General features: G+C 41.4%; 1 protein-coding gene across 1 annotated transcript in view; it reads right to left on the bottom strand.

Annotated features, from left to right (window-relative positions):
• The window catches only part of CA10 (carbonic anhydrase 10), a 452,569-nt gene that overhangs the window by 253,995 nt on the left and 171,636 nt on the right, over positions 1-26,938 (bottom strand). The window contains exon 3 of the mRNA XM_033091320.1: positions 22,254-22,396. Within this exon, the coding sequence (XP_032947211.1) occupies positions 22,254-22,396 (143 nt within the window). The remainder of the gene's footprint in view (positions 1-22,253; positions 22,397-26,938) is intronic.

The raw sequence follows: 26,938 nt of genomic DNA, 5'->3' as shown, positions 1-26,938 counted from the left end.
ATACCCATTCCTCTCTGACTACCATGTATGTGTAGACCACAGGAGGTGTAGACTGGGGGTGCCAAAAAAGTGTACACACATGACTTGCATTCATCTTTTGTTATCGGTATATAATGAGTACTACAATTTTAATACAGCTTTTTCCTTTCTTAAAATTAGTATACATTTTTTTTGGATACACACACACACACACACACACACACACAATTTGTTTAATATTGGTTGCTGACCAGATCCCCATCCAAGGCTGCAGGACCTATACCCCCAACTGCTATGAGTGCTGCAATTGGGAGACTTCAGCTGTCAGTTCTCTTAGCTGGTAAGAGCCTCCTGACCAACATCACGCTCCGTTCCCAGAGAGCCCGAAGTCAGTGACTGGCCTATGACCCAGTCTAAAGGTGAGGGCCCCCTCACCCCAATGGGGGATGCATCTGAAGGGCCATCTCAACTTAAGAGCTCACCATGGGGTCACCTGCAGCCATTGTTGAAACTACATCACAGCCTACCTTCTCCCTCTGCTCAGTCTTCCTTTTCCCCATAGGAGTTAAGCTGGAGAGCCCTCTCCAATAAACTTTTTGCACACAAATGTCTCTCAGTGTCTTTTCCCGGGGAACCTGCCCTGTAATACCTCCATTAAAATGTAAGCTTCACCGGTGCTGGGACCTTATCTGTCTGGTTTTCAGCTATGTGTCCAGAGCCTAGAACAGTGCCTGACACATAGTAGGTGTTCAATAAATAGTTGGTAAATAAACGAATAAAGTGGCAGAGCTGGTATCAGACCCAGTTCTGCAAGATTTCAAAGCCAGCGCTCTCCGCCCCACGAACACTATCATGAAGGTCTTTTCAACTTATAATTTTGAGAGCCAGTTCAATTTGAAATTCTGCCTTAGCAGCCGCATGCACCTGGTACCAGATGAAACTTACAGTTAGCTAAGGCACGGAGAGTAATTGAAAGAACTCATTCTCACAAATGGTGAACCTGGGAGAGCTCATGCATGGCAGTGTAATTACTTTGGGGGCGTCAACACCTCAGAAAGCCCCTGGAGAGTCCAGAATCAGGCTCAGCCTGAGAGGTTTCATCTTAACTTTGAATTTCCTTGGACCTCTGTCACTTGAAGTCAAACCATATCACTTTAACACATTTTGAGTGTGTGAATAATTTCTCCCTTTCTTCCGCCCTGGTATGTAAACCGATATTAAAGACTAGAATATTTATCATGTTGACAGCTCCTGCCTGCTAGATTAGATTTTGTTAGGAAGCTGAGTTTTCCTCTGAGAGCAGTCAACTCCGTATCTTCCTATTCTCGACTTCCACTTTTGCCGCTCTTGGTATTAGCTAGCTCTATACCAAACTAAAACAGGAGGCAGCCCATAGAAATAGTTGAGCATACTGGCCACCTTCTTTCCAGATTATTGGGGAAATGCAAATTCAGTTACTCAGTAAAATGCCAATTCAAGTCAGGAATGATGGTGTATCTCCCCAATGATTCCTGTCGCATCCACTGGATTAAAACTCACAGCATCACAACTCCTATTCCAGTGATATGTCTACTACCCTACTTTTTACCAAATCATTAGAAGGGCTATGTGCTGTGACATCTGTCCAAATGCAGAGAGAATCAAGCTCTGAGGATGCTAATCTAGTATCAATGCAAAAACATTAGCGAAACAGGTTACTCGCAAAGAACAAAATATCCTTGGCTTTCATAACTAATTTCCTGACTTGACTTCATCTGGTTTTTTGCAAAAGCCTGAGATACAGCTGCCTCTAGATTTCAGGTAAGGCCATAACTCAAGTGAACGCATGCACAGACACACACCATGTTTCAGAGCAGCCATGCTGGCTTCTCTACAATCTGGGTAACTGTGCAGCCATCGCCTAGTCACAGGTGACACAGAAGGTGGGAGGTATATGGAGATAACTCTTTCCTGGCCTCTGTTAAAGGTGAAAACTCATTTTCCCAGTTCAAGCAACACCAAGTAAGACTAGATGCCATCTCTGTTTCTGCAAAATTACAGTGAATGAGCCCCGGCTTCTCTGGAACTGGAGGTAAGGCCTGCACAATTAGTCACGACTTATCCACAGACCAACCACAGAGCTTCTTATCATGATTTCTGGAAATGAAAGCCACACAAGGCAGGTGAAATCCAGAGGTAAACTCTAGCAGTTCTAAAGAGGGAAACATGGTGTCCTCTACTCTTCCTACTGAATTATTTTGAGACACGGGGAGACACTACAGAAACAGGGAAAATATAAGAAACGAAAAGCAACAGTATTGACATGAGCATGAACCTGTAAGTTTCCAATACATCCATTCAAAGGACAAAGGACCCATTTCTGGGACTCATCTACAGATGTCCTTTTGATAGCTTTTTCATTAATCCTCAGCTTTTTATAACTTGGTTTCCCAGAAAGCGCAGCCTCTTCTCTTAGGAGACTATTCAGTACCTCTTAGATTTGCAGAATTCCCTGCTCATCTCATAGATGTTAATTAACCACAGGAGGTGACGCGAGTGTGGAAAAAAATCCCTCTGCTCAGCAGCCTGCAGGCCAACTCATAGCCCCTCCGCTATTTCCACGGCACTGGGGCTTTTAAACTACTACACATTCTTCCACTCTATGCAACTGGAGATATTTTCCACTTCAATTTTTGAAATTGTAGATATGTAATAAAATGTCACCCAGCACTGTGTTGCTTAATCCATCTGCTCCTGCTTATATCTGTTGTTCTTTCTTTTCAAATCCTGGTGACTGCAGCCATTTAAAGCAGACCGACTGCTCAGAAGCAGGGTGAAAGGAATTCCCAGCAGAAGGGGAAGCTCATGTCCTTCTATGGGTTTAGACTGGAGGGTCCGGACAGGGGAGGCTTAGAGAGGCGGATGGTATTGGAGGGACGTCTTAGAGACAACGCATTAAACCCCCTATCATCCTGCCATGAAGCTCTTTTAGAAACCTAAATCTTCAACGGTTTAGCTTAATTTTGATGATAAACAAAATATCTTTCTACCAATGGTAATTAATAAAACGAGAAAGCCGAGAAGCAGCCCAGTTGATTTCCCGCTTCTTCATTAGGTACCCCTGACAGTGTATCGTTTGATTTGTTTTGTTCTTCCTTCTATCTTGCCTCACTCTACAACAGACTCAGCAAGCCGAACAGTAAAAACCACTGTATATAACATTATGTATAACAACAACAACAACAAAAAATCAAAGCAGGTTAAAGACAAATTAGAATAGAATAGCAGGATCCAGAGAGTAATTCAGCAGGTTATAAAGTCCCACTAATTTTATTACAGGTGAAAACTTGACCCTGAAGATCTTAACACTGAAAGGGAAATGGACAACACAGTGACACAGTTCTTGTGGAGGAAAAAAGCACATCAACTGTGCAGAGGAAGCAAGGCTTTTCCTAGCACTTAGTGTTAAAGAAATTTCTTACCTAGGGCTTCCTTCAGGAAGCCAATGACACAATGTCCATTACCAAATGCCAGTGGTCATTTAAAGGGTAGATACCGCCCCAACACTGCTCATACATTTGAGTTTTGTAAAAGCAAAACTAATCTTCAAAGTGTTTGTAATCGGGGAGAGGGAACACATTTTGGCTGGTAAGTTATCACCTTTCAATTGATCACGTTGTTAACTTTGGATTGTTTTATGTGACATTTTCTCAAATAAAGACCAATGTGAGTAGTAGAGACAACATGGTGGAAGACACAGGTGGCGATGCAACTTGGCCAATCGAATATGGGTGGAAGTGACAGTGGACCAATTTTGTACCTAAGGCTCATATGGCACTGTGTGCTTCTCCTTGCCTGTCTGGGAGCTTCTGATCTCTGTCAAAAGGACACACATTTGGTTGTTGCTGCTACCTTCAGCTTGGGCCACAGAATACATCCGACCTTGATATGAGGCTTGAATGATACCTGCTCCCGCAGACCTGAAGACCCATGAGCAAGAAATACCATGCTTATGTTTTATCATACCACTGAGATTTTGTACTTATCTGTTAAATAGCATTGTGGCAATAGCTTTCTTATACCTTGCCTTGGCTACTTCACAGAGTTGTGAAGATTAAGTGTGAGAATGATCAGGGATATTATCTGCATGTCCAAATTTAATGGGTGAATAATAATTGCTTCCTTCTTTGGTGTTTATGCCAACATATTCCAGTATTCAGTCAACCTGCCTGCTGCTTGTTGGCAAATGAACTGATCCTGGGACAGGCGGAGGCCCAGGAATGTATGGCAAAAATTGGGAGCAAGTGAACAGCAAAGAATGTGGTTCATTCTGCCTAGCATCACCCATTAGTTGACATTTTGTGTAGACCCTTGTGTATTGCAACAGGCACTGTGTCTCTCTGGCCCATCACGCATGGTTGGGGGGTTAAGTTGAGAGTGCTGGCTGGCATGATGTAAAAGGGACAATTCAGAAGAAGCTCAAAGGACTGGGACAGAAGAGTCATGAGGCACCAACAGGAGTTTGGGAACTCAAGTCGAGTCTGCTGGTCTACTGTTAAGTACTAGGCTTTTGATATGATTGGCATTACTTTGTTCAATCAGTAAAATTCTGAATTATCTACTTGTCCTTTGCTGGAGATAACCACGGGAGACATCACGATAACACCCACATGTCTTAATATGCTTATTTACCCACTTTGGTCATCCTAGCCCACATTAAACACAATAAACATTTATCAAGCACCTACCGACAATTTCAGTACTATTTATTAGGCACCTAGTATGAGACAAATAACATGTGGCCTCAGGGATAGACAGGCTGACCACCAGACATGGTTAAATATATATGCCAGGTTATAAAATACATGAGGACTGTACTTCATGAAGACTAAGAAGTACAGATAGCACTGACGGGGATGACATGCTACCCCCTAATACGTCACTTTGGCTTAAGAATTATTTTGAGCTGAATGTGATTGAGTTCCTGAAATCTCTTATCTGCCTAAAAGCAGAGCTTCTCCAAAGAACTCAATTGTCAGATACCCTCTCCCCTGGAGCAACTCTAATCTTCTCCTCTGGGAGGTCAATGCTACTCCCAGACAGATGTTGTCACAAACAATATCTCCCAGCTATTCTCCTAAGGGCCCATTTATCGTTCCAAAAAGTCAATGGCTTTTTTCCCTGAGTGCTCTTTTCCCTCTCGCTTTCCCTTACTAAGCCAGTTATACAGACCCCAAATTCTAACCACCCCTTTCAGTGCTAACAGGCGCAATGTTAGCACTGTTAATACAATTCTGTTTGTTTTTTCCTTGTTGATCTGCCTTTTGCCCAGCTGGAGAACCGAGAAGGTCAGCAGGAAAAAGATGTATTTTTCCCCTCCCTTACATCACAAAGTTTATAATCTACCATGTATTTCCCCATGTTATATATAGCACCTCTGACCTCTTTTGCTGACTAAGAAGTACAGTACTACTGGTGGCATATATAATACTGACTTTAAATCATGAGCTTATTGTCATGATGAGGTAGCCTCTGCTGACTGAATAGGTAGCCTCTGCTACTTAATTTCCAGGGTCAGCTGTTTCTGTGTTAAATTAAAATTAAACTGTGGGAAATTAATTGTGGAAAAATTGCTAGGCACAGTGATGGGAGCAGTCCAGTAAACTGATCCTTACCATGAGTCTTTCATATGAACTCCACTTTCCAGATTAGGAAACAGACTCAAGAAGATAAAGTAACATGTTTAAGGACTGTCAGAGTCCAAGTGCCTTCCTTTTTCTCTGTGCATCCTGCTGCCTTCACAGTTTATTTACTGTGCTCCATAAGGTGCAGTCACTATAAAGCAAATGGCAAGTGGGGAAAAAGAAAAAAAAAACAACAAAAACACTTGCCTGCCATTCCTCTTCTTCATAGCTAGAGAAAGAGTTTAGCAACATCAGTGTCAATGACCATAAAGTGAAAAAGTCCTAAGCCTTCAATTTGCTTTTCAAATACCAGTATTTCAGAGGCAGATTACCTGACTCCAATAATATGCCTCAAACCTCGCACTGTGTGTGCAATGAGAGGGAATATTTTCATCCATTATAAGAGACTGTCAGAGAAAAACATTTTCCTGATATCATACCCAAGAGAACAGCGTGTGGAGTAACATTATCATATTTTACTGAACTTTTCATATATTTCATGCAGTAAAATGTATATTTTATCTTCTGAAAAGCCTTGGTAACAAAAGGATAAAATATCCATCTAAAACTCAAAGTACAGTCGAATAATGCTGCATTCACATTAATAACATTAAAGGAAACTCACAGGGCTGGTAGCTCACCTGTCCGTGTAGGAATGAACATTCCTCAATTGCAGGAAGAAAAGCTCAACCCTGGGGGTGCCCGCTCTTTGCAGGAGGGGATGGGAGGAAACTTAGGGGCAGAGTGGAGGGCATCCATTTGGAAAGGCTTCCTCCCAAAGGGCAAGATGGGGGAGGTAGGGGGAGGAATTTCTTGTGCACAATGAGTTAAGCACATGCTTAGTTTAATTTGCATATTCCTCTAGAATCAGGAGGGTATTGATCCTAGCCTCTAAGAGCCATTTATACGAAGGTTTCAGGGCACTCTCAGGAAAGGGCAAAGGGGACTTTGGAACTGACAGCGGGAATGTCAAGAAAAGCAGGGAGAGGAAATGTACCAATTTTGGGTAGTTGGGCGACTGGAGGCTGGGTGAATTACTCTGAGGTAGTAGAGAGTCTAAAGACATATGTCTTGGGTCGAGGCATCCTTTTGTTGGTGACTGACAGTAGTGCTTCTGATTCCCATCAGGCATAGTCGTTCAAATGGCTTCCAGACAAGTCCCCAGGGAGCTTGTTTTAAACTTTTTGTCAGAGGCTCCTATGAAATTGGAAAAGCCAGGCTATCTTCTGGGAAACTCAAATGAAAGCTGAAGTCCTTTCAAGGTCATACCATTCAGACTTGGGAAAAAGGCTTTCACTTGCTTTGGAGAAGTCCCAGTGTCAGGATGGGAGCAATAAAGCCCTGCGCCAGCAGGGAGAGCAAGAGCAGTGTGGAGCCCCCTAGTGGACAAGCAGGAGTGACCCCAGCTCCACACGCAGCAGCCTCCCAGGAAGCACGTGTGACTACGTCCACGTAGAAGGGAGAGGCCTGGGAGGCTGGGGTAAACGCTCAGCGATGGTCTTGAGTGGGGACGCTGCGCCAAATACCACTACAATTGCAATCCTATGATTTGATTGTCCTTTTCCTGATGTGACTTGAGAACTGGAAGTCACCTTTGAATTCTTTACAGTCTTAATACGGGACGTGGAGAAGAACAAACTTCACATTTCCATCCATTATTATCCACCGAGTACTAAGGGCAGACTGAGAAATGAATGGCAGGGATGTGTCAGCTTCGCCCCTGTTAAATTATGCACATGATATGAAATGCCTTACAGAATGACGGCTAGGAGAAACTGGGACGGGCCATTTACACTGGCTGGCTAGTCCTTTGGGGCTCCTGACTTGAAAGGTTTTTTCTTGATTTGCTCTGAGGCCTAGAACTTGGAGATGTGCCTATCAGCATATCCATAGTGAAAATCATGTTCTTTGGGGGAGTAACCCAAAGGCAGAAACATCAAGGTGTGTTTTCATCACAAAGAGAGAACAGAAGAGAGAGAAGACAGAGGTGATGGAGAAAGCATCCCCACCCTCTCTACAGAGAGAGAGCACACACATTTGTGTTCTAGAAATTAAAACTGTATGTCTTTCCCCTGATTTTGTAGCTGCCAGACCTGGTGCAGTGATGGCAATAACTATCTCGGGTATTTTATGCGGTATTTTTTGATGGAGGATGTCGGAAAATTAACTGCCCATTCAGAAATGACATTCAGTATGTATTTTGCCACCTTGCCAGGGAAGTAAGTGGCAGCCAGCTAACAAAGCAGACCTACGACACCACCTCTAAGGATAAAACATGGGTGATGCTAGAGCCAAAACAAGCAGGCTGTAGAGATTTAATTAACAGGCTGAACATGGTGAGAACCCAGCATAGGGCACCACCTTCCCTCATGCTTTCCATTGAGGGCTGAAAGAAGGAAATTGACTGAAGGTCAGGGCTCTTCCGATCCCATGCCCTCTTCTTCCTAAACCCTTAATGTATTAGGTTGGTACAAACGTAATTGCAGTTTAAAAGGTTAAAAAAAAAATTGCAAAACCGCAATTACTTTTGCACCAACCTACTACGTGGAAAATATTTCTCCCTGCCTTGTTGCTTTAGTACAACACTTTGGAAAGGAATACAGTGTTACAGTCAGATAACCTAAGGTTGAAACTCAGCCCTTTTTCTTGTCATCCCTGTAACTCTAGGTACATTATTGAACAACTGTACATTTTAGTTTCCTGGTCTGTAAAACTGACCATTTCAGGCTGTTGGGGAAATTAAATGAGATAAATTATGTATGTATAAATGGATGTGGTAGGTACTCAATATATGTAGTTCCTTTCTCTTTTCCCGTCTGTTTGTAATTGCAGGATTTGGGGCATTTTTTCCTCCCACTCATCTACTTATCACTTCACTCAATAAACATGTATCGAATCCTTTCTCTATACCATGCACTTTGCTACTAACCGGAAGCTGTCAGCCACAGCCATAAAAGTTAGTGGGCCCAAAGAACCTCGAGTGCAGGTACTGAGGACCCTATGTCTCCTATCTGTTGATGCTTTAAGCACACAGTCCACGGTGGAGACGCCAGACCACATGGTAACTGGCAAGGACAATATGTTCATCCAAACAGATTCTGTTGCTGCCACATGAATATGCATCTAGGGATTCTTGCTATTGTTAATTTCCCCCTGAAAGGTGATCAGCATGTACACTTTTCCCTTCAGCTCTATGGGTTCCAGTCTATGAAAAGGCAAATTAAAGGCCTTACTAAATATGTCTATGGATGTGTGTGTGTAACATTTGACCTTCTCCTGTCTTCACAGTCCTTTTAGTTTTATAGTGCTAATCCAGAAGGTAGCAGTATGGAACACGTAGAACAGTTGACTATACAGTATTTTTGAAGTTACTTATTTATATATTATATGTGATCACTTACTTTCGCCCATTACATTCTTCCAAGTTGGTAACTTACAGTTATTAACTTTCAGGAAGCCCCTATATATCACAGCATCATACCATTAAGCCTTTTGGAAATTCATCACAAATCAGTATACAGATGACATTGATGTCTTATTGCTATTCATTCCTCCTGGGCCGTTTTTAGCAGTTCATTTTTTATATCCCCGCAGTACTGAAATATGGCTCACTCCAGTATCTGTCCTTTTTGTAATCGCAAAAGGAAAGCTTGGCAGTTGTCGTATATTACACTCTTGAGAAAAATGCTAGTAATACTTTGAATTGATTGAACAGCATGGACTCAGAACTGCCTGGCACAGAGCTATTTCCTGACTCCTATTTAGATTTTTTTTTTCCTACTCTTACCTTTTAGATTCAGAAATGGTGAAATAATCATTAAAAGGCAATGTGTTGAATAAGGCTCACTTACTTGGAAAAGCCTAAAAGCTCCTCCCCATTTCTTCCCTTTGGACTTTCAGACATGTTTACAGTATGTGTTTACAGTGTTGCATGCTATGCTACTGGAAACACAGTATCACTGACAAGAAGCTGGTAGGGGTGCTGGGGTTGTGAAAGAGCCCAGGACATCCCTGGTTTTGGAGTCACGTGGCTTAACCTGGAAAGAAAGTAGAAAAGGTTGCTTTTTGACTGCCTAGGCTTTGGGCAAAAGTTGTACCCCTATGCCAACCTTACCTTTGCAAGATGTGATTAGGACTATATAGGCTTGTAGGAGGCAAGCCAGTAAAGATGTATTAAAAGAGGAGTTAGGATGAAGGTAAGGAAAGTCAGAGTCCCATATAATCACTTCCATGCTTCCCTCCTTCTCCCCAGTTAGTGGCAATTGGGGGGTGGGGGCAGAATATAGGGAACAGGCAGCTCAGTTTGAATAATATTTCATGGTCATTGGCATCATTTCCAATGTGAACATTTGTAACAAATCTAAAACTTTATTTTAAACACCAGCTATAATGGATACTGTTGGTAATCCACCCAGATCCCCTTTTCTGGGCCAGTGGACAGGCCTCTCAGCCTCGATGAGTGTGGGCTGCCATCAAATCACCCACCTCCTGGGAACTGCCCTTGGTCTACAAGAAGTATAGTGTGCTGGTAAATGTTTATTAACCAGATCTCCAGGGAGAAAAGCCTTGATATGAAGCATTTGCAGATTTCTGTGTTGTAAAACGCTCCTACCAAGGTGGATTTCAAGTTACTAACTCGATGTCACTAAATGCAGAGGTGGGAGGAGAGGCACAAGATGGGCTCTTAAAAGCCAGCGTGAGAGGCTCCCCCAGGACAGCACCGTGTAAGAGGAGCCTTCCCTGAGAATGCCAGGGAGGTTATACCCCTCGGAGACTGCCTCCCTAAGCTCTAGGGGAGGGTGTGTGGGGGGACTGCAAACGCGCAGGTGCCATTCATGCTCCAGAGCTCCCTGTGGGACCAGGCTCCAGGGAGACCCCAGTTGGACTCCACTTGAACCAATATCTTTGCTGAACTCCTCCCCCTGTTCTGCTTCCCTCATTCCTTTGTGGTTTTCACTTGACCACACTTCCTCAGCAAATCATTTGCACAAGACTCTCCATTTCAGGCTCTAAACCTGGGCTTGGAGGGCATCAGACCCTGCAAGGGTGATGCCACATTTATTTAGAACCGATAATTTTGCCAAAATCTCATTCTATCAGAGTTTGCCAAGCTCAGAATAAATAATTTAGGAGTCATCAAACACTGAGGTGATTTCTATATTCAAGCCTAGCTAGCAAATGGGTGTGACATAGCAACGTGTTATATACATAATGTGTATTCCCTTTCTTCAGCATAGCACATGTAATGCATTTTGCTCATATTAGAAAATTAGTGAAAACAGCTATTTGGCTAAAAAAAAAAAAAAATGAAAGAAGAGTAGCTTTCCCCCCAAGTAATAAAAGAAATATTTTCTGACTATTTCAGAGGAAAATGCTAATTAAGAAACATCTCTGTTCTTTAGATGTCATGTGAAATGCATCTGTAACATAAAGACGGGAGAAAATCTTTTCAGGCTGGTGAGATGCTGTTAATTTGATAGGTTTCTAGTGAATATGAAACACCAAACTGTGTGGGTGTGTACGTTTTCACTTACTGGTAATACCATGTGCGTTTATCATATGACATTATACATAAATACGTTTTATGTATGGTCAGAGTACGTGCGTTTCAGGGCTGAGTGACCAGAACTGTCTAATGTCATATTAGGTGTCCATGTGATGAAGATCTAGGTAACAAAAGGAAAAGAATCTGTGCAGAAGATTAGATGAGCTGTGCTAATGCAAACAAAATGAAACGCCTCCCTGAATAGGGACACTGAGTTTACTGTACGAGAAAAACAGATGTGAGGCTGAACTAGCTAACCGTTAAAAATCTAATTAATTAGTTTATATGATCAATAAATATTGTACATATTTAAGGTGTCCAACATGATCTGATACACATATACAGAATAAAACGATTATTGCAGTCAAGCTAACACATCCTTCTCCTCAAAGTGGTACCATTTTTCTGTTGGTGGAGGTAGTGGTGAGAGCACCTGAAATCTACTCTCAGCAAATTTCCGGTATTCTATACAGCGTGATTAACTGTTATCATCACACTGTACATAAGCTCTCTAGACTTACTCATTCTATGGAACTTCCACTTTGGGGCAGGGAGGTGGGGGAAATGGGAAGGCGAACAGGCCGATCTTAACGTTACTGTTTGGATCTTGGCCATAGCACGCTACGGAACAAAGGATTAGAACACCTACATTCCCAAATGATAAAAATATGAGATACTGGAAAGACATGAACTGATTATTTTAGTTATTCTCAATCCTTCATACAATATTAATAAAGCTGTATCCACATGACATTAATTTTTCATAAGAAAAATTAAGAGTCTGATCGTTGCTCAGATATTCAATTGTTTGTGATACATAGACTCCCTAAAATCATATTTTTGATTTCACTCTTCCAGTTTTAATCTAGTTCTTTTGTTTCAGAAAGAAATTTAGAAGTGAATTAGCATTTTCTTAAGTCCTTCAAATAGAATCTGAGGTGATGAGAAAACTTTTGTTTTTTTTTCCTGAGGTGATGAGGAAACTTTTATTTTTATTGTTATTATTTTTTTAAACCAAAGACACCTGGTTTCTAGGCAATGGGAGCCCTTTAACAGGACTCAAAGTTTCTAAAGTTCATATAGGGAGAGCTTTGCTGGTTCATCCAGCCAAAGAATAGGGCTTCCAAGGAGTAGACCGGCCAATTTCAGAGCCTTTTTGGAGAGAATGAACAACTGATACCAATTTTTGTTGTTGTTGTTGTTTTTAACAGCAAAATCCAAAACTTCTCTTGGGTATGTGACTATTTCTGTGTCACCTACGTGCTTTGCCAATTTTACCTTTTTGATTATGATGGAGACACTTGTTCTGGAATGCATGAGAGAGAGATGAGGCTAGATGGGAAGAAATCTGTAAAAATGAGATCACGCTTTTTCTTTTTCTCCTCTTCTCCCCCATATTTAGATGGATGGCCAGAGTTCTGAGCTGTAAGTAGCACATGTGAATAAGAGTTTGTTGTCTGCTTTTGAAAGTACAGTTAAGTTGTAAAATGCCTGTTGGTGTCATCTGTAGAATCATGTAACCAGAAAATTAAGATGGTGCCATGTGACAGATACTTAACTCCTAAGATTTCTGGAGGAAAACCTTCTTGCCAGGAATTCATCTGCCTATACATTTATTAAGTTTCGAGTTAATTCTCCTCATATCCTCTTAAAAAAGTGTGCTCAGATAACTTGAATTTTCTCCCATCTCAGTGTTGTCACCAAAATCATAATTGTCTGTCTTAAAGACAGACAACTGCATGAAAGGGGAGAGTCTATTCCACTGTGATGCAGAACAGAGAGGGCACAGGTTCCTTAGTTATATGTCCTCAGAACCAGAAGAAAAGAAGGAGGAAGGGGCAAGGAGAAAAGAGGTACAGGCAAAGGCGAAAGGGAGAGAGGAGATTGGAGAGAAGGATTGGAGAGGGGAGGAAACTACAAGAGAGTAAGTCAGAGAGATGGAGAAGAGGAGGGAAAATGAGGAGAGGGAAAATAAAGGACTGAGAAGCAAGAACGGAAAGCAAAGTCTTTTCTAATACTCACCAGAGGAGGAAGGAATGAGAAAGAACTAGATACATTTATAAAATATGAAAAACCAACCTCCAGGTGTTTCCTTGAGAGACTCGCCTAATGACTGTGCATTGATTTTGTGGGTGATGTCAAGAGGGGTGCACCACAAGGAACTGCCAGGACAGTGAGCAGCCATCCTCCGCATGGACCTCAACAAGGCAACGGTGCACGAGAAGCTATCCCAACAACAGAATGCCAGTGCTCTGAATCTCCTTCCCAGCTTAGAAACCAGCATCTCAGTCTTTAGCATTTTGCTAATCCCGTGTAAGACCTAGCCGGACAATCAACTCTAATGCATGTTTTGGAGCAAAAATTAATATAAGACCCGGTCTTATAGTAAAATAAGACCGGGTCTTATATCATATCATATAATATCATATCATATAATATCATATCATATCATATATCATACCATATCATATAATAAAGACCTGGTGTTATATAATATGATATAAGACCGGGTCTTATATTAATTTTCGCTCCAAAAGACACATTAGAGCTGATTGTCCGGCTAAGTCTTATTTTCAGGGAAACACAGTCTTTCATCACTGTTTCAACCCTCCACACTGAAACCTTCCACTGCCTGCAAAAAGCTCTGCTCTGAGCATCCACACAATTACTTTGGCCTCATTTTTTTTTCAAATCTTTAATCAAAGTCCTTTCTTGTAATTTTGCCCTGAATTCTCCATTCTAGCTGCTCAGAGCAAAATATCCTAAAGGAGAAAAAAATCCTGTATGCAAAACTTTGAGGAATAATTTTGAGAGAGGATGAGAAGAGGAGAAGAAAGCAAGTTTCTTCCAAACCAACACTAGGGCTTTAAATTCTTTGAAAAGGGAGGGTTCACATCCTAGTTCAATCCTCTCTCGGGGTCAGCCTCAAACAAATACGTTCCACGTGTCCTGTGTGACCACAGCTCCCAGAGAATCAGAGAGCGTCTAGATGGAAAGGGGATTCCCAGGTCAAGTCAAGGCTCTCGTCTGATGCTAGAGCCTGTTCTTAATGCCAGTCTCAAGGAGCCGCGGTGCCTGCCAGAACTCTGCGTGCTGGGGTTCTCAATGAAACACCTGGAGGTCGTTCACTTTGCACAGCTTGCATTCTTATTTTGAATTGAAGTCTGGTCCCAGCCACTTCCCAACACCAGAGATCCTTCTCTATGTCTGAGGCTCCACAGGACAGGTACAACTGTACATCACTAGTAATGCCACCTTTCAGATAGATAGCCACAACTGAATCTAAAACATTTCATTCTTCTCATCACCACTGTGCTCCTCTCCTTTTGTACTTCATGTTTTCAAGGTCTTTGCTGTCAGGTAATCCGACCCCTGGCACCGAGGATCTGACTGTAAAATCCCAGATCCTGTTCTCAGTGAAGGTTACTGCTGGACGCTGACCTCACTTACCACGGTTGTAGCACCTTATGCAGTGAGCGCTATGGAATTAGGCTGAATTAGTCTCTTGGCATCTTCCCTGTGCTATTTACTCACACTGAGGACATTGTCCACCAGCTTCCTCTGCTTTTATGCATGTAGTGATTTTACAGCCAATCTAGCCCAGCCTGAATCCATGCAGCTTTTAATAAATATATACCTTTTGGATTGGGGATATGGGCAAAGGTGGTCCTGAATTCTAATTCTGTCACCTGAAGAACTGCAATCGCGTTACCTCTCAGCATACTGGCTACTGATTGGAATGTGAACATTAGTCTCTTTGACAGAAACACAAGTGGGAGTTAAGGTGTGTTTTCTCGCTAACAGCAACATCTCTGGTGGTAGTTGCTATGGTCAACATGGTAATATCTCCCCTAAATCCACATGCTGACATCCGAATCCCCAAGGTGATGGTATCAGAAGGTAGGGCCTTTGGGAAATGATTAGGTCAGAAAGGCAGAGCTCTCGTGTCAGGACAAGTGTAAAAGAGGCTCTGCAGAGCTCCCTAGCTCCTTCCACCACGCAAGGACAGAGCCGGAAGGCACCTGCTGTGCACCGAAGCACGCCCTCACCAGAGCATGACCTGGCTGGTGCCGTGATTTAAGACTTCTGAGCCTCCAAAACTGAGACAAATTTCCGTTCTGTCTGTGGTAGTTTGTTACAGTGGCCCAAAGGGACTAAGACAGTAGCTAACAACTGTGGAGTATTTTCTTCTCTGTCACTCACTAGCCTAATTGTACTGGAGCCTTACAAATTTCATATAATTCCCTCTACCACAATCCTGTGAGATGGGGACCTTTAGGATCTCCCTTTACACATGAGGAAACCAAAACTTAGAGAGGTTAGGGCTCTCGTATCTACGTGGTCAGTGGCAAACCTAAAATTCAAACCCAAAGCAGAACATGTGTGCACATCTAACCCCCCACCCCCACAGAGGTCGACATTATCTGAATGCTCCTGCTTCCTTTAATCATAACTTTAAAAACCTCATTCTGGAAGTTTCAATGCGTTCTGGGCTTTATTTTCTCTGAAACCACGTTGACAGCTGACTTCTCTTTTTGTCCTCGCCCTTGGCTAGAAGCCCTTTCTCTCACACCTCCTATATACCATTTAAAAACATTATTTCTCGAAAAACTCCCTGTGCAGCCACATCCCTCTCTTTAACTCCTATCAGTTCCTTTTTTTGTACCAACCTTTGTAATTGTATTACCATAATTTCATTTTTAAGAGCTTCCCAATCCTCTAGAGTTATCTTTCACGATGCAATGAGTTCCTATCTATTTTAACTATGATATTTCAAACATCTGCCTTTTGAATCCTTAGCATGTCTGATAATGATGACCACATTTTTTTTTTTTAACCTTGGCTACCGTATTTTCTAAGCTGACACCTCCACCTACTCTCAGAGTTTTACTGTCCATTCCACACCACGCAGCTGCTTGTCTTTGTTGGAGTTAAATCTAAATAAAAGACTCTTCTTTACTTCCTTCTGAGAAAGGATATTAGCAATATGGCAAGTCAAGACATTTATCAAACCACTAAATACAGATGAGTGAGAATTGCATTCATTTCTTCATCAGCTCTTAAAGATCCACTGTATCCCACAAACAGATATAAAATTTTATGTACCATTTCCATCCCAAAGCTTCAGTGTAAAAAGACCCAGGCATGGTACTTAAAGACAGTTCATGAGTTCCAAATGGGTAAGAATACTTATCCATAGAAGTTTAATGTCAGTTAGCCAATAAAAATCAGCACCACAGCAACATATTTTGATAGCAAAATGAATCCCTCTTTACATTTTCTTCAGCTGCACACATGGAGCCAGAACATGTAACATTTAAAGACCCTCCTGCCCAAAACATTTCATTCTACCTACCTTTCTGTGGTAGCTCATATTCTAGCACATCCATAAAGCCTGGTTTGATCAACCCAACTTCTTACCCCCCATTAAAAATTAATGCCAAATTGATTTGCTAATTAATCATTTCACTGCTTCCTAGAATCTATTCCACTATTATTTCAAACAGTTATTTAAATCAGTTATTGCCATTTAACTTCTATGTATCTATATTTTCTCTTTTACCTAATATAAGTTCCTAGAGGAACATAAATCCCTCGCTTTTAAAAGGTTTTAGAACATACCAGCGTAGACATGCCATGAATTTCAATGATTAATTGTGGTCAACTAAATTTTGCTATCAGGCTCATAGGAAAATTTAAAAGTGATAAAATTTTAAGCGAGAAATGCGAATTACATTCCTTATTTTTTTCCAACTTAGTATTTTCGACCATATTTCAGGAAAAGTACTGCAATATCTAAAAATTAGTTTCTAGTTACAGATCCTATTGACAGCAAGGTTACTTTTCATCATGGAACTTTCCCACATTTTCCCTACCTTCAGCCAATGCAACTTTTGAATAAATCCACAGAAACCCTTTCCTTGGTAATCAAGGATAATCTTGGTTCAATTCAATTCCACCAGTATGATCATAGATAACTCCAGGGATACAAAATAAAAATACGAAAGCACATTTATCTTGAGGAACTCTTAATCTAAGACTGGGGAAGAGAGAGCAACAGGCCTATAGGCCAAGGTTTGGGTCCTAAAAGAAATATAAGCAACATACCTAAGAAGCCCAATGAAGAGAGATTTCACCATCAGCTAAAGAGATCAAGAGGAGTTTCATGGATGAGGAAGCACTTGTACCATAAAGGTTAAATAATAAAAAGGAAGCATGTCAGGTGACGAGTATGCAGTGGCCAGAGCACAGATCATGGGGAAAGGGGAGATACATCCAAATTGGGAAAAAAAAAAAGTATTATCAACTCACTGGAAACAAAAGGTAGGCATAAAGTATAAGAGGAGGAAGGCTCTGGAAAGAACCTTTGGGGCCATATTGCAAGGGCTGTGAAGGCCAGGCTAAGGAGTTTGTACCTAATTTTATCGATAATGATGCATTTTATTGCCCCTTTTCATTTCATGGGCAATGTGCAAATGGTCACGTGGAGAAAACCTATAGCCTTGTGTTGGATGTCTTCCGTTTGTCCCTTCAGATCCATCTTCACCTTGCTCTGTGGCCTGGAAGCTGGCTTAGACAGACTGACCCAACATGCTGGCTTGGTGTCTGAGTTCTCTCGAAAGGGAGCCCGGCAGACGAGGAGGGAAGGAAGTGCAACTGGGGTCGTCACTGACCAGCTGCATCCCTGTGGGCTGCACTGAGCTGGCTTCTTCCCTCACGGACAGTGTGATCTCACATTCTGGAAGTCAGGAGTCAGATAACAGTTTTGCTGGGATAAAATCAAGGTTTTAGCAGGGCTGTGTTCCTTCTGGAGGCTCTAGGGAAGAATCTATTTTCTTGCTTTTTTTGGCTTCTAGAGGCCGCCTGCATTCCTTGGCTCACAGCCTGGCATCACTCTGACTTCTGCTTCTCTTGTCAGGTCTCCTTCTCTGACTGTGAGTGACCCTCCTGTCTCTGTCTATTCCTTATAAGAACCTTGTGACTACAGTGGGCACAGCTGGAGAATATAGGATAATCCTCCCATTTTAAGATCCTTAACTTCATCACACCTTCAAGATACTTTTTACTGTGTAAGATAACATATTTACAGATTCTGGGGATATGGTAGGGTATGGATATCTTTAGGAGGGAGCATTATTCAATCTACCGCATTACCAAATCTAAGTGTATTTTTGCCTAAAATGGGGAGAGAAGTTAAAAAACAATAGGTGTTTTTCAGATTCTTAAATTAATGCAAGTCTGTTGTAGAAAATCTATGAACTTTAGCAAAACAGAAAGAAAACAATATTACCTTTAATCCTGGGCACATCATGAGCACTTTTTTAAATAAACAAAATCTTAAAATCAAGATTGTTAAGTGGCAGATTTTCTACATCTTTTACATCTAACATACCATGAGCAATTTTGGTGTCCTTAACTACTGAGATTGCTCATTTTATTAAAAGAGCCAAAAGATGAGGAAGGAGGCCAAAACTAATTTCTGGTTAAAATGGTAGCATCAGCAAGTGATTTTTAGACTTGCCTTAATGTTTTTTCTTCGTTTAGACATTTTAGATCAGGAGAGAGGTTATTTATGGACCACATTTCCATCATAGAGAGCTCAGCTCACCTCTTAACCCACAGCACTCCAGCACCCACCTGCACCAAGAATGCTCCAGGCACGTATTTGGAGGAATTACTGTACCCTAAAATGATCTAGGAAGGCTATTCATATTTTGCTATGGGTAACATTCTCATTCCATATTTTTACTTTCAAATTACCAAGAAGCTTACTTATGTGAATAGCATATGAAAATTAACACATAAACACATCATGTACATTCACTTTGGTCTGAGGAAAAAGACAGGGAAAGTCAAAATATATGTGAAACTGTACAAGTTCAATCGCTAAAAAAGGCCTCTGTCTTTAAAACAGTCGGGATTAAACTGAGATTAAACACCAGTTATGTCACAATCCAATTTCCCGTCTATAGAGACTTCAAATGGTCTGAGACCATGAAAGAAGAATTATCTCCACCCGCCCCCTTTTGATTCCTGAATTGATTTAGTATCTTTACGTAGAAGAGATTAATTAGCTCCGAGATTCAAAAAAATGCTATTTAGACTATTGGGAGTTAAGTTTAATGGAGTTAAGGGCAGGAAACTGGGTCCAAGGTAGGATTCTTGTATCCACATGCAACCCAACCTTCAGTGAGTGTTGCTTGAAAAGCACAATTATTTTGGATTTTGTCTGTACGAGTCCTATGTGTCAGGTGCGATCACTGGATAAAAAACACTCTCCTTTAAGGAAAAGAAACAAACACTGCTTAAAAACTACCATTGAAAATAAGCAACTTGAAAGGTAAAAGAAATCTCAGGGCTCAAGTAAAATGAATATCCTCTATTATACCAGAATAAGACACAACATGTTCTGATTCTCATCTAACTAATATTATTCTTTGTATTCTTGTGTTCAGGCTGAATTTCAGCCCTTGCTCATGCTAAGAAAAGTCCTTAATTCATCATATGAGCCTATGCCAGTCAAACATGTTAAAAAAATTCAGTAACAAGTGAGACTGTGGCAGAGCTGCTTCATGGGTCTGTAAATAAGAAACATTTCAGCACGGGTAGGAATCATGCTCATGGATAAGAATGTGACACAAAACACAGAAAGCCTGGGGTGCATTGAACATGCTGAGACCCAGCTGATCCCAGACTTCAAAATGTGGCGCTTTGCCCAAATTCTACAAAACCGCCCAATCTCGCAGGGTAGCTTTTAAACCTTATGAGTCAGATACACATTTCCTTAAGGCAAAACTAAATTCGGAGCAGTGATTTGAATCCTCACTTCCAAAACAAGTCTCTAACTCATTAAAAACCACCTTTAAAAAGCTTGCCAGCGTGATTTAGCTATTGTCTATCAAGTGTAAGCATTTTACCACCAGTTATTTTATCCTACTGCCATCTATATTTTCTTTTCCACCTTTCCACAAATGCAAAAGAACCATCAGACAGTTCTCAGTTCTTCAAACAGCTGACAACACAAATCGTGCCAGATATAAATATTTACATCATCAAAAGTAAATGTTTCCAAAATTCCAAACTCCAATGCATTTGAAAATTGATTTGGAGCAGGTACACTTTACTGAGTTGGGAATTAAAAAAAAAAAATCATTAAACAACAAAAACCATCAGAACAAAACATAACATATGAGTGATTTTTAACACCAGACTATCTCCCAATCCCTTCTTTTCCAATAAATTTTAGGGAGAAGCTATCTTGAAATTGTTTTTTTTTTTCCTTTCACATCAACATTTTCCTCTAAGATGGCCTAATGGAAAGTGAAAATTATATATCCATTACTTGTGCTAGCTTGCCACTTTTCCCATCCCACTTCCAACATACCCTTTACCTAAAAAACGCTTCTTGTGCTTGCTCTAACTCTTAGAAAAAAAGATCCAGTTCCTTAATATGGCCCCCGGATCTGGACCCTGCCTTCCTCCCTCACCCTTATGTCCCCACCACCTCCTTTTTAGTCTCTTTGCTTCCGCCTTGATGGCCATCTTTCAGATAATTTCTGGAACTTAGTTACCAACCCTCATTCTCCTTTTGGGCTTTTTTTTTTTTTCCTTTTACTGCTTTTCCCTTTGCCTAGAATACAATTATTCCCTCCATCACCCTCTCCAGGAAAGAAAAAATAATGGGACATTTAGTCAAAACAGCAACTTGCCCTTCTTAAATACTGGTCAGTGAACCTATCCACCATCAGGACTTGACTTCAAACAGTTCCCTTTTTAGAGAGAGGTATATGTAGAACCCACATTGAGTTCCGTTTCGGGTTTGTAAAAATAAAACTGCAAATGAAACGATAATTAGATTAGGCTGTTTTTCTATGGAATCAGAGCAATAAATGACATCAGCGACACAGGAACTTTCTACAGAAATGCTTCCCGAGTCATATTTAAAACAGCACACAAGTACTACATAGCTGAAGAGTGTCAATCACATGCAAGGTCTCTTATAACCTGCCTTGTGACCTGTGTCAAAGTCACTAACAACACGTCGATGAGTCATTAGATTTGTGTGTGTGTGTGTGTGTGTGTGTGTGTGTGTGACAGTTATGTGATAGGAAAAAAAATATATTCTAATATATCAGAAGGGGAAAAAAAAACCTACTCACAAACCCCATGGTAGGCAAGGTGAACAGACTGCATAACCAGAGGAGAGAGCAGAGCCCAAGGAACCCAAACCCTGGAGAATGAGCCGCCAGCAGCAACAAAAGTTGTCTATAATTTTAACCCCAATTTCTTGCACACAAATGATTTTCCATTCCTCTTGAGTTCGCAACAGCTAAATCACCTTCAAACACAATTTTCTCTGTGTGTGTTTTTTTCCACCTTCAACAATCTACTCAACAGCAAAAGGTTGCCAAACAGAAATGAACCGGCAAGAGAAATGCCCGATTCCAGTGACGAGAAGACCCCTTGGGCATTATGCCCTTCCACAAATTAAGGAGGAACATCTTATGGGGGGCAGGGAGGGAGGCATGTCGGCATGAGAATCACAAAGCACAGCTCAGCATTTCTGCACAGGAGCTAGGATTCTTAGCCAGCAAGATGCCCCTAGGAAGATTAATTATTGATTTTCTTATAAATCATCTAGGGTGATTTTTGTTTGTTTTTCCTTCAAGGATGATAAATGTCTGATTTTACTTTTGTTAAAAATGTTATTTTCACTTTGTTCAGGTTAAAAGAAGCCCCAGTAAAGAGGTTTCGGGGAGAAGGATTTTCCCAGCATGACAGACAGAGGAGGCAACTCTGTGTTCTGACCTTCATGGGGTACCAAGGGATAGAACCTCAGGCAACTTCCAGGGGGTACCAAGTAATTAGAAACATGAGGGTTTGACCAGCTAGGGGCAAAAAGTACAATTTAGACATAATTATATTTGTTGGCAGTAAGGCCTGAGGTCTGTGGTCTTATTCCTAGGTGAGAAGACAAACTCATCACAGAGATGGACTGGCTTTCAGAATCTGCATCTTCCCACCCCGCTCCTCAACTTCACAATAGAAGCAACATGGCTGCTTACCTTCCGACCCCCAGTGTTGATGCGAAGAGGCGTCAGAAAGGGGTCGAAGATCATGTGACTGGTCTCTATGTTGACCGGTGACTGCCGTTTCCCCACAGAGCAAAGATTCCAAGCTGAGTTCACCAATCCCCAGAAAGAAGGAACTAGAAAGAAAAAGAAATTGTAGCATCAGGCTGGGTAGAAGATTGGGGAAACAACATAAAAAGAGCTTTGGTACAAAAGTAGTCAAGTCAAAGACTCACCCAATATTTCCCACCCATAGAGATCCTTCGGTGTTGCTATGGTATTTTCCTGGCCTGAATCTTAGTCAATTGCCCTGAGTCCTCCCTTCATGATCTTTAAGATCACATTTTCTTGTTTCAGACCCATTCCTCCTGTGGCCTCTTTGATGAGTACAGTTAGCATTAATGCCTTACTGGGAAGATGGCATAGTCCAACCACATCATATTTGCAACACGTCTGAAGTACATCAAATATTTAGCAATTCCTAAGTTCATAGTCTGCTTGCCCACTTGGCAGGAATGATGTAAGAATCAACGTTGTCCTATATACAAGAAAGTGGCATTCAACATACACAAGGTGTTATTCTGTGGGTTGTCAAGACTCAACTGAGGGAATGAATTATTTCTACGATCCCCAGTCAATGCTAGATAGGGGCTCGGCAACTTGACTTTGTTGAGTTCAGTGCTGTGTCATTAATCTAATGTACCAGCGGCTGAAGAGTTTGTCCATTGGATAAATGACACTGCGCGTTGAGTGCAAATATCCAAAGAGAAATTGCCTACTCATCTTCAGTGTCACGTTAAAACATCTATTAAAATACATTTCAATGATAATTGCCAGTCCCACTTTCTTTTGTGTGAGAAAGTTAGCAGAGCAGAAGGAGCCAACCTACTAATTTTAGGTCAGTGAAGATCAGAAACTATATCTTCAGCCTTTTCCTGCCCCTTGCAGCATTTCGACTGAGGCTCTGGATCCATGTGTCCTCCAAATGCCCTCAGATAATGTGGCCATGATTCACTCATCCATCCACAGCGTCCATTAGCAGTGTAGTGAGCTATTATTGAGTGTCCAGCCCTGGGTTAGGCTGGATTGAACTGGGGGTGAGGGGGTGAGGTTAAGTCGAGCACGTTATGAGACTACATGAGGGGCACTGAAACCTGCAGCGGAAGTGGAGCCAGGGAGCAATTCCTTGAGAAGATGAGCCTGACAATCAAAGCACAACCCTCTCAAATGTACCTATCCCTCTCAGGAACTCAAATTTAATACAGTGTTTAGTTTACAGCAGCTATCAGTAGCCATCGTTCCTGCCCATGACACGGATGGGGAAAACTGAGCCAAGACAGGAGTCTGGCACACACACTTATCAAAGAATCTATATAAGAGACCCATAATTCAAGGAAAGACTTGGGCTAGAAGACTTGGATCTAGTCCCAACTAAATCCAAAATTCTATGACTCTTTTATTTGTTACAGGTCACTGTTGGGCAGAAGTGGGAGGAGAATTAAAAACGAGCTCCTTGGATTCTTAGAAGAATGTGTCAACGCCAAAATATAGGCTTCCTGGTGAAATAGACAAATAGCTAATTTGGTTTAACCCATTCCAATAAGCCTCTAGTGGCTTTGTTCACTTTAGTTAAAAGAGTTTGAATTGGCTTTCCAACATAACTGGTTTTCAAAATGGCAGCAATGAGTCACAGAGGGAGAAAGAGAAGGAGTGGAAGGAAGAGCAGAAAGAAGAACATAACACAAGTGTTTCCTTGGAACTCTCATTTCTCATCATTGTTTCAGCTGTTTCCCCAGCAAGTCATCTTTAGAAGGTACCACACCCTAGAAAAATTACAATATTTAAGAAAGTTTCTGCATTAAAGATTTATTGTTAAAAATATAAACTTTTGTCCTAAACTGCTCTATTTAAATCATTGATTTAATTCTATATTTACTCCTCTATCATTTCAAGTTTATTATGAAAATAAAGCCTCCATCAGGGCATGCTGCTACCCCTCTGGCAGGGATGTACATACACGGGCAAATGTGAAGATGCCAGGGGTAAAGTCATGGCACTGCCGTAAACGAGCTGTGTGACCTTGGATAAGTGACCTTGATTGCTCTCTATGGCCCCTGTGGTAGACTGAATAATGGCCCCCTTCCAAGATGTCCACATTCTAACTCCAGAACCTGTGAATGTTATCTTAATGGTAAAAGGTACTTCCCAGGCATGATTCAATTAGGGATCTTGAGATGAGTAGATTACCCTGTATTATTTGGGTGGGCCTAGTGTAATCACAAGGGTCTTTTTAAAGAGAGAGGTATACATAGGAACGTCAGAGACACAGAGAAAAGATCCAAGGATGAAAAGAGAGGTCAGAGAGGACAGGAGATACTGGCTTTGAAGATGGAGCAAGGGGACAGGAGCCAAAGAATTCAGGTGACTTCTAGAAGCTGGAATAGGCAAAACAACAGATTCTCTCCCTAGAGCCTCCAAAAGGAACACTGACCAGCTAACACCAATTTTAATCTCATGAGACTCATTTCAGACTTCTCACCTGCAGAACTGCAAGATAATAAATTTGTGCTGTTTTAAGCCACCAAATTATGAATATTTGTTATAGCCACAATAGGAAACTAATACTGTCCCCTTTTATCTTTGAAACTCTGCGAGACATTCTCGCCATCTATGATATTGAGGGGCCTTCCCAGGAAGGCAGCTGCACGATGGATCTACTTACAGCTGGTACGCATTGCATTCACCTAGTCCCATGAAAATCATTAACAAAAATAATTCCAACCCTATAAATGAATTGCAAAACCCCTGTTATATGGCAACATGGGTAGCAGATACTGCTGGGCCTTACTAATAAACTTCAGACCCCAAAAGTACCCCCACTAAAACACAAACAGCAAAAAGTTTATGAGAACATCTGCTATGGCTTTTACTGGGCATGGAACTCTTTATGACACACAGTTTCTGGGTTTTATGTCCCCACTTCACTAGCAAGGCTGATGTAGCTGGTCCTAACCACCTGCTCAGCCAATTGAAGAATAACTGAGAAACACCCGCTCAGCTCTGTCCCTCTTTAGCTCCACTCCTGAAAGAGGTATGTATCTAAGTTGATTGACCACTGGACTGCTGATGTTAAATCACCCATAAATTAATAGTCTTTTGGAAATAGATGCCACCTTAGAGATCATCTCATTGAAATGCATACATGAAATTCAGGTCACAAAAGCAGAGGATAAAGTCCTCAACCAAAGGCCACGCAGCCAGGTAGAGACAGGGAAGGAGAGGGAGGCCCCGGGTCTCGAGATTCCTGGTGCTACCATACCTCCACTGCTCTACGAGTAAGTTCCTTTTCCCCAAGAGGTTCCACACAGACTATTGTAGCCACAGAGTTTTGGAGTAAATTATTGCCATGACCATCATAAGCCTTTGCTAGCATTGTTTATTTCTTTTGGTAAATCAAGAGTAAGTAACATCAGTGCCTATTTTCCAGTTAAACTAAATTTCAAGTGGGAAGGTTCAAATCAACCTGCTTTAAATGTCAACCATCTCAAATAAAGTTAGGATTTTTTAAAAAGCCATGCAACTTTGGCTGGATAGAAAAAAGGCTTTAATTCAGGCAAGAGAGGATGTGTTTGGGTCCCATCTGCAGGAGGAAGTCCCTGAGGTCATGAAGCGCTGCCCCAGGGGTCGTGTCCTACGGGACGTGGACTGGACAAGGTTCTGGTCCACATGAAAGAAGTCAATGCTCTGAGAGGCAGGGTTAAGTGTTGGGACAATAATTAAGGTGTCAAAGCTAGTCCAGGGACCGCAGGTGCCAAATGGACCAGGAACAGGTCTGCAAATGTGGAGCAATCTAGGTTCTAGGGAAACGCTTTAGGAGGAAGGCTGTGAAAACAGGAAGGCATGCAGTGCCCAGGCTTACTGAGGCATGGCAGTGAACCTGCAGGTTTTACCTGCAGAGCAAGCCTGGATGGATGAACCAAGGCTTCAAGATTTAGAGTAAGAAACTCTCCCTCTGGATTATACTGCACTCCTAGTTATCCCCAAGATTCTAATATTTAACTCTCCTCCATATAATTGGTCCTTCTGGTTTATAAACCCCCCACGTCAACCCCGGGAGCAGAGGTGGCATTACAGAGTGCTATGGCACTGCTTCTATTTCCAAATTCAGACCATTGTTGAATTATTTTTCTCTTAGTTTCTATGGTTGTCCCAATAAATGAACTTTTAAAACTTCCAGTCATGTTTTCTAAGAACATATGTATATTACAGCTTATTAGCTAATGCTGAGTCTTTTTCTGTCTTGACTGATACAACTGATTGAGAAAAAAATGTAAATAAAGCAAAACTGAGTGAGAATCACTCTGTCTAATTAATGGACAACTGGTCTGAAAATGTTTGAATGGCATCACCTGGGACATTCTCTTCACACAATCTTCTAATTTACATATAAAACAGAACACAGAAAAGACCTGGATTTTTTTGCAAATTAATTTTCACAGATTATCTTGCCAAAACATTTCCCCATGACAATATTGTCAGTTACTCTAAACTACAAATCCCAAATGGTCTCTGAGCTCTGGATCTAGTGAACGATGAAAGAAGCTCAGTGACTGTGATTTTAGCTGCTTAAAATGTGAACTTGGAAAACCCAAAGCAAAACCTATTAGCTGCTTGTTCAA

The sequence above is a fragment of the Rhinolophus ferrumequinum genome, chromosome 21, assembly GCF_004115265.2.
Source record: "Rhinolophus ferrumequinum isolate MPI-CBG mRhiFer1 chromosome 21, mRhiFer1_v1.p, whole genome shotgun sequence".
NCBI lineage: Eukaryota > Metazoa > Chordata > Mammalia > Chiroptera > Rhinolophidae > Rhinolophus > Rhinolophus ferrumequinum.
This window is presented reverse-complemented; position numbering and strand designations above follow the sequence as displayed.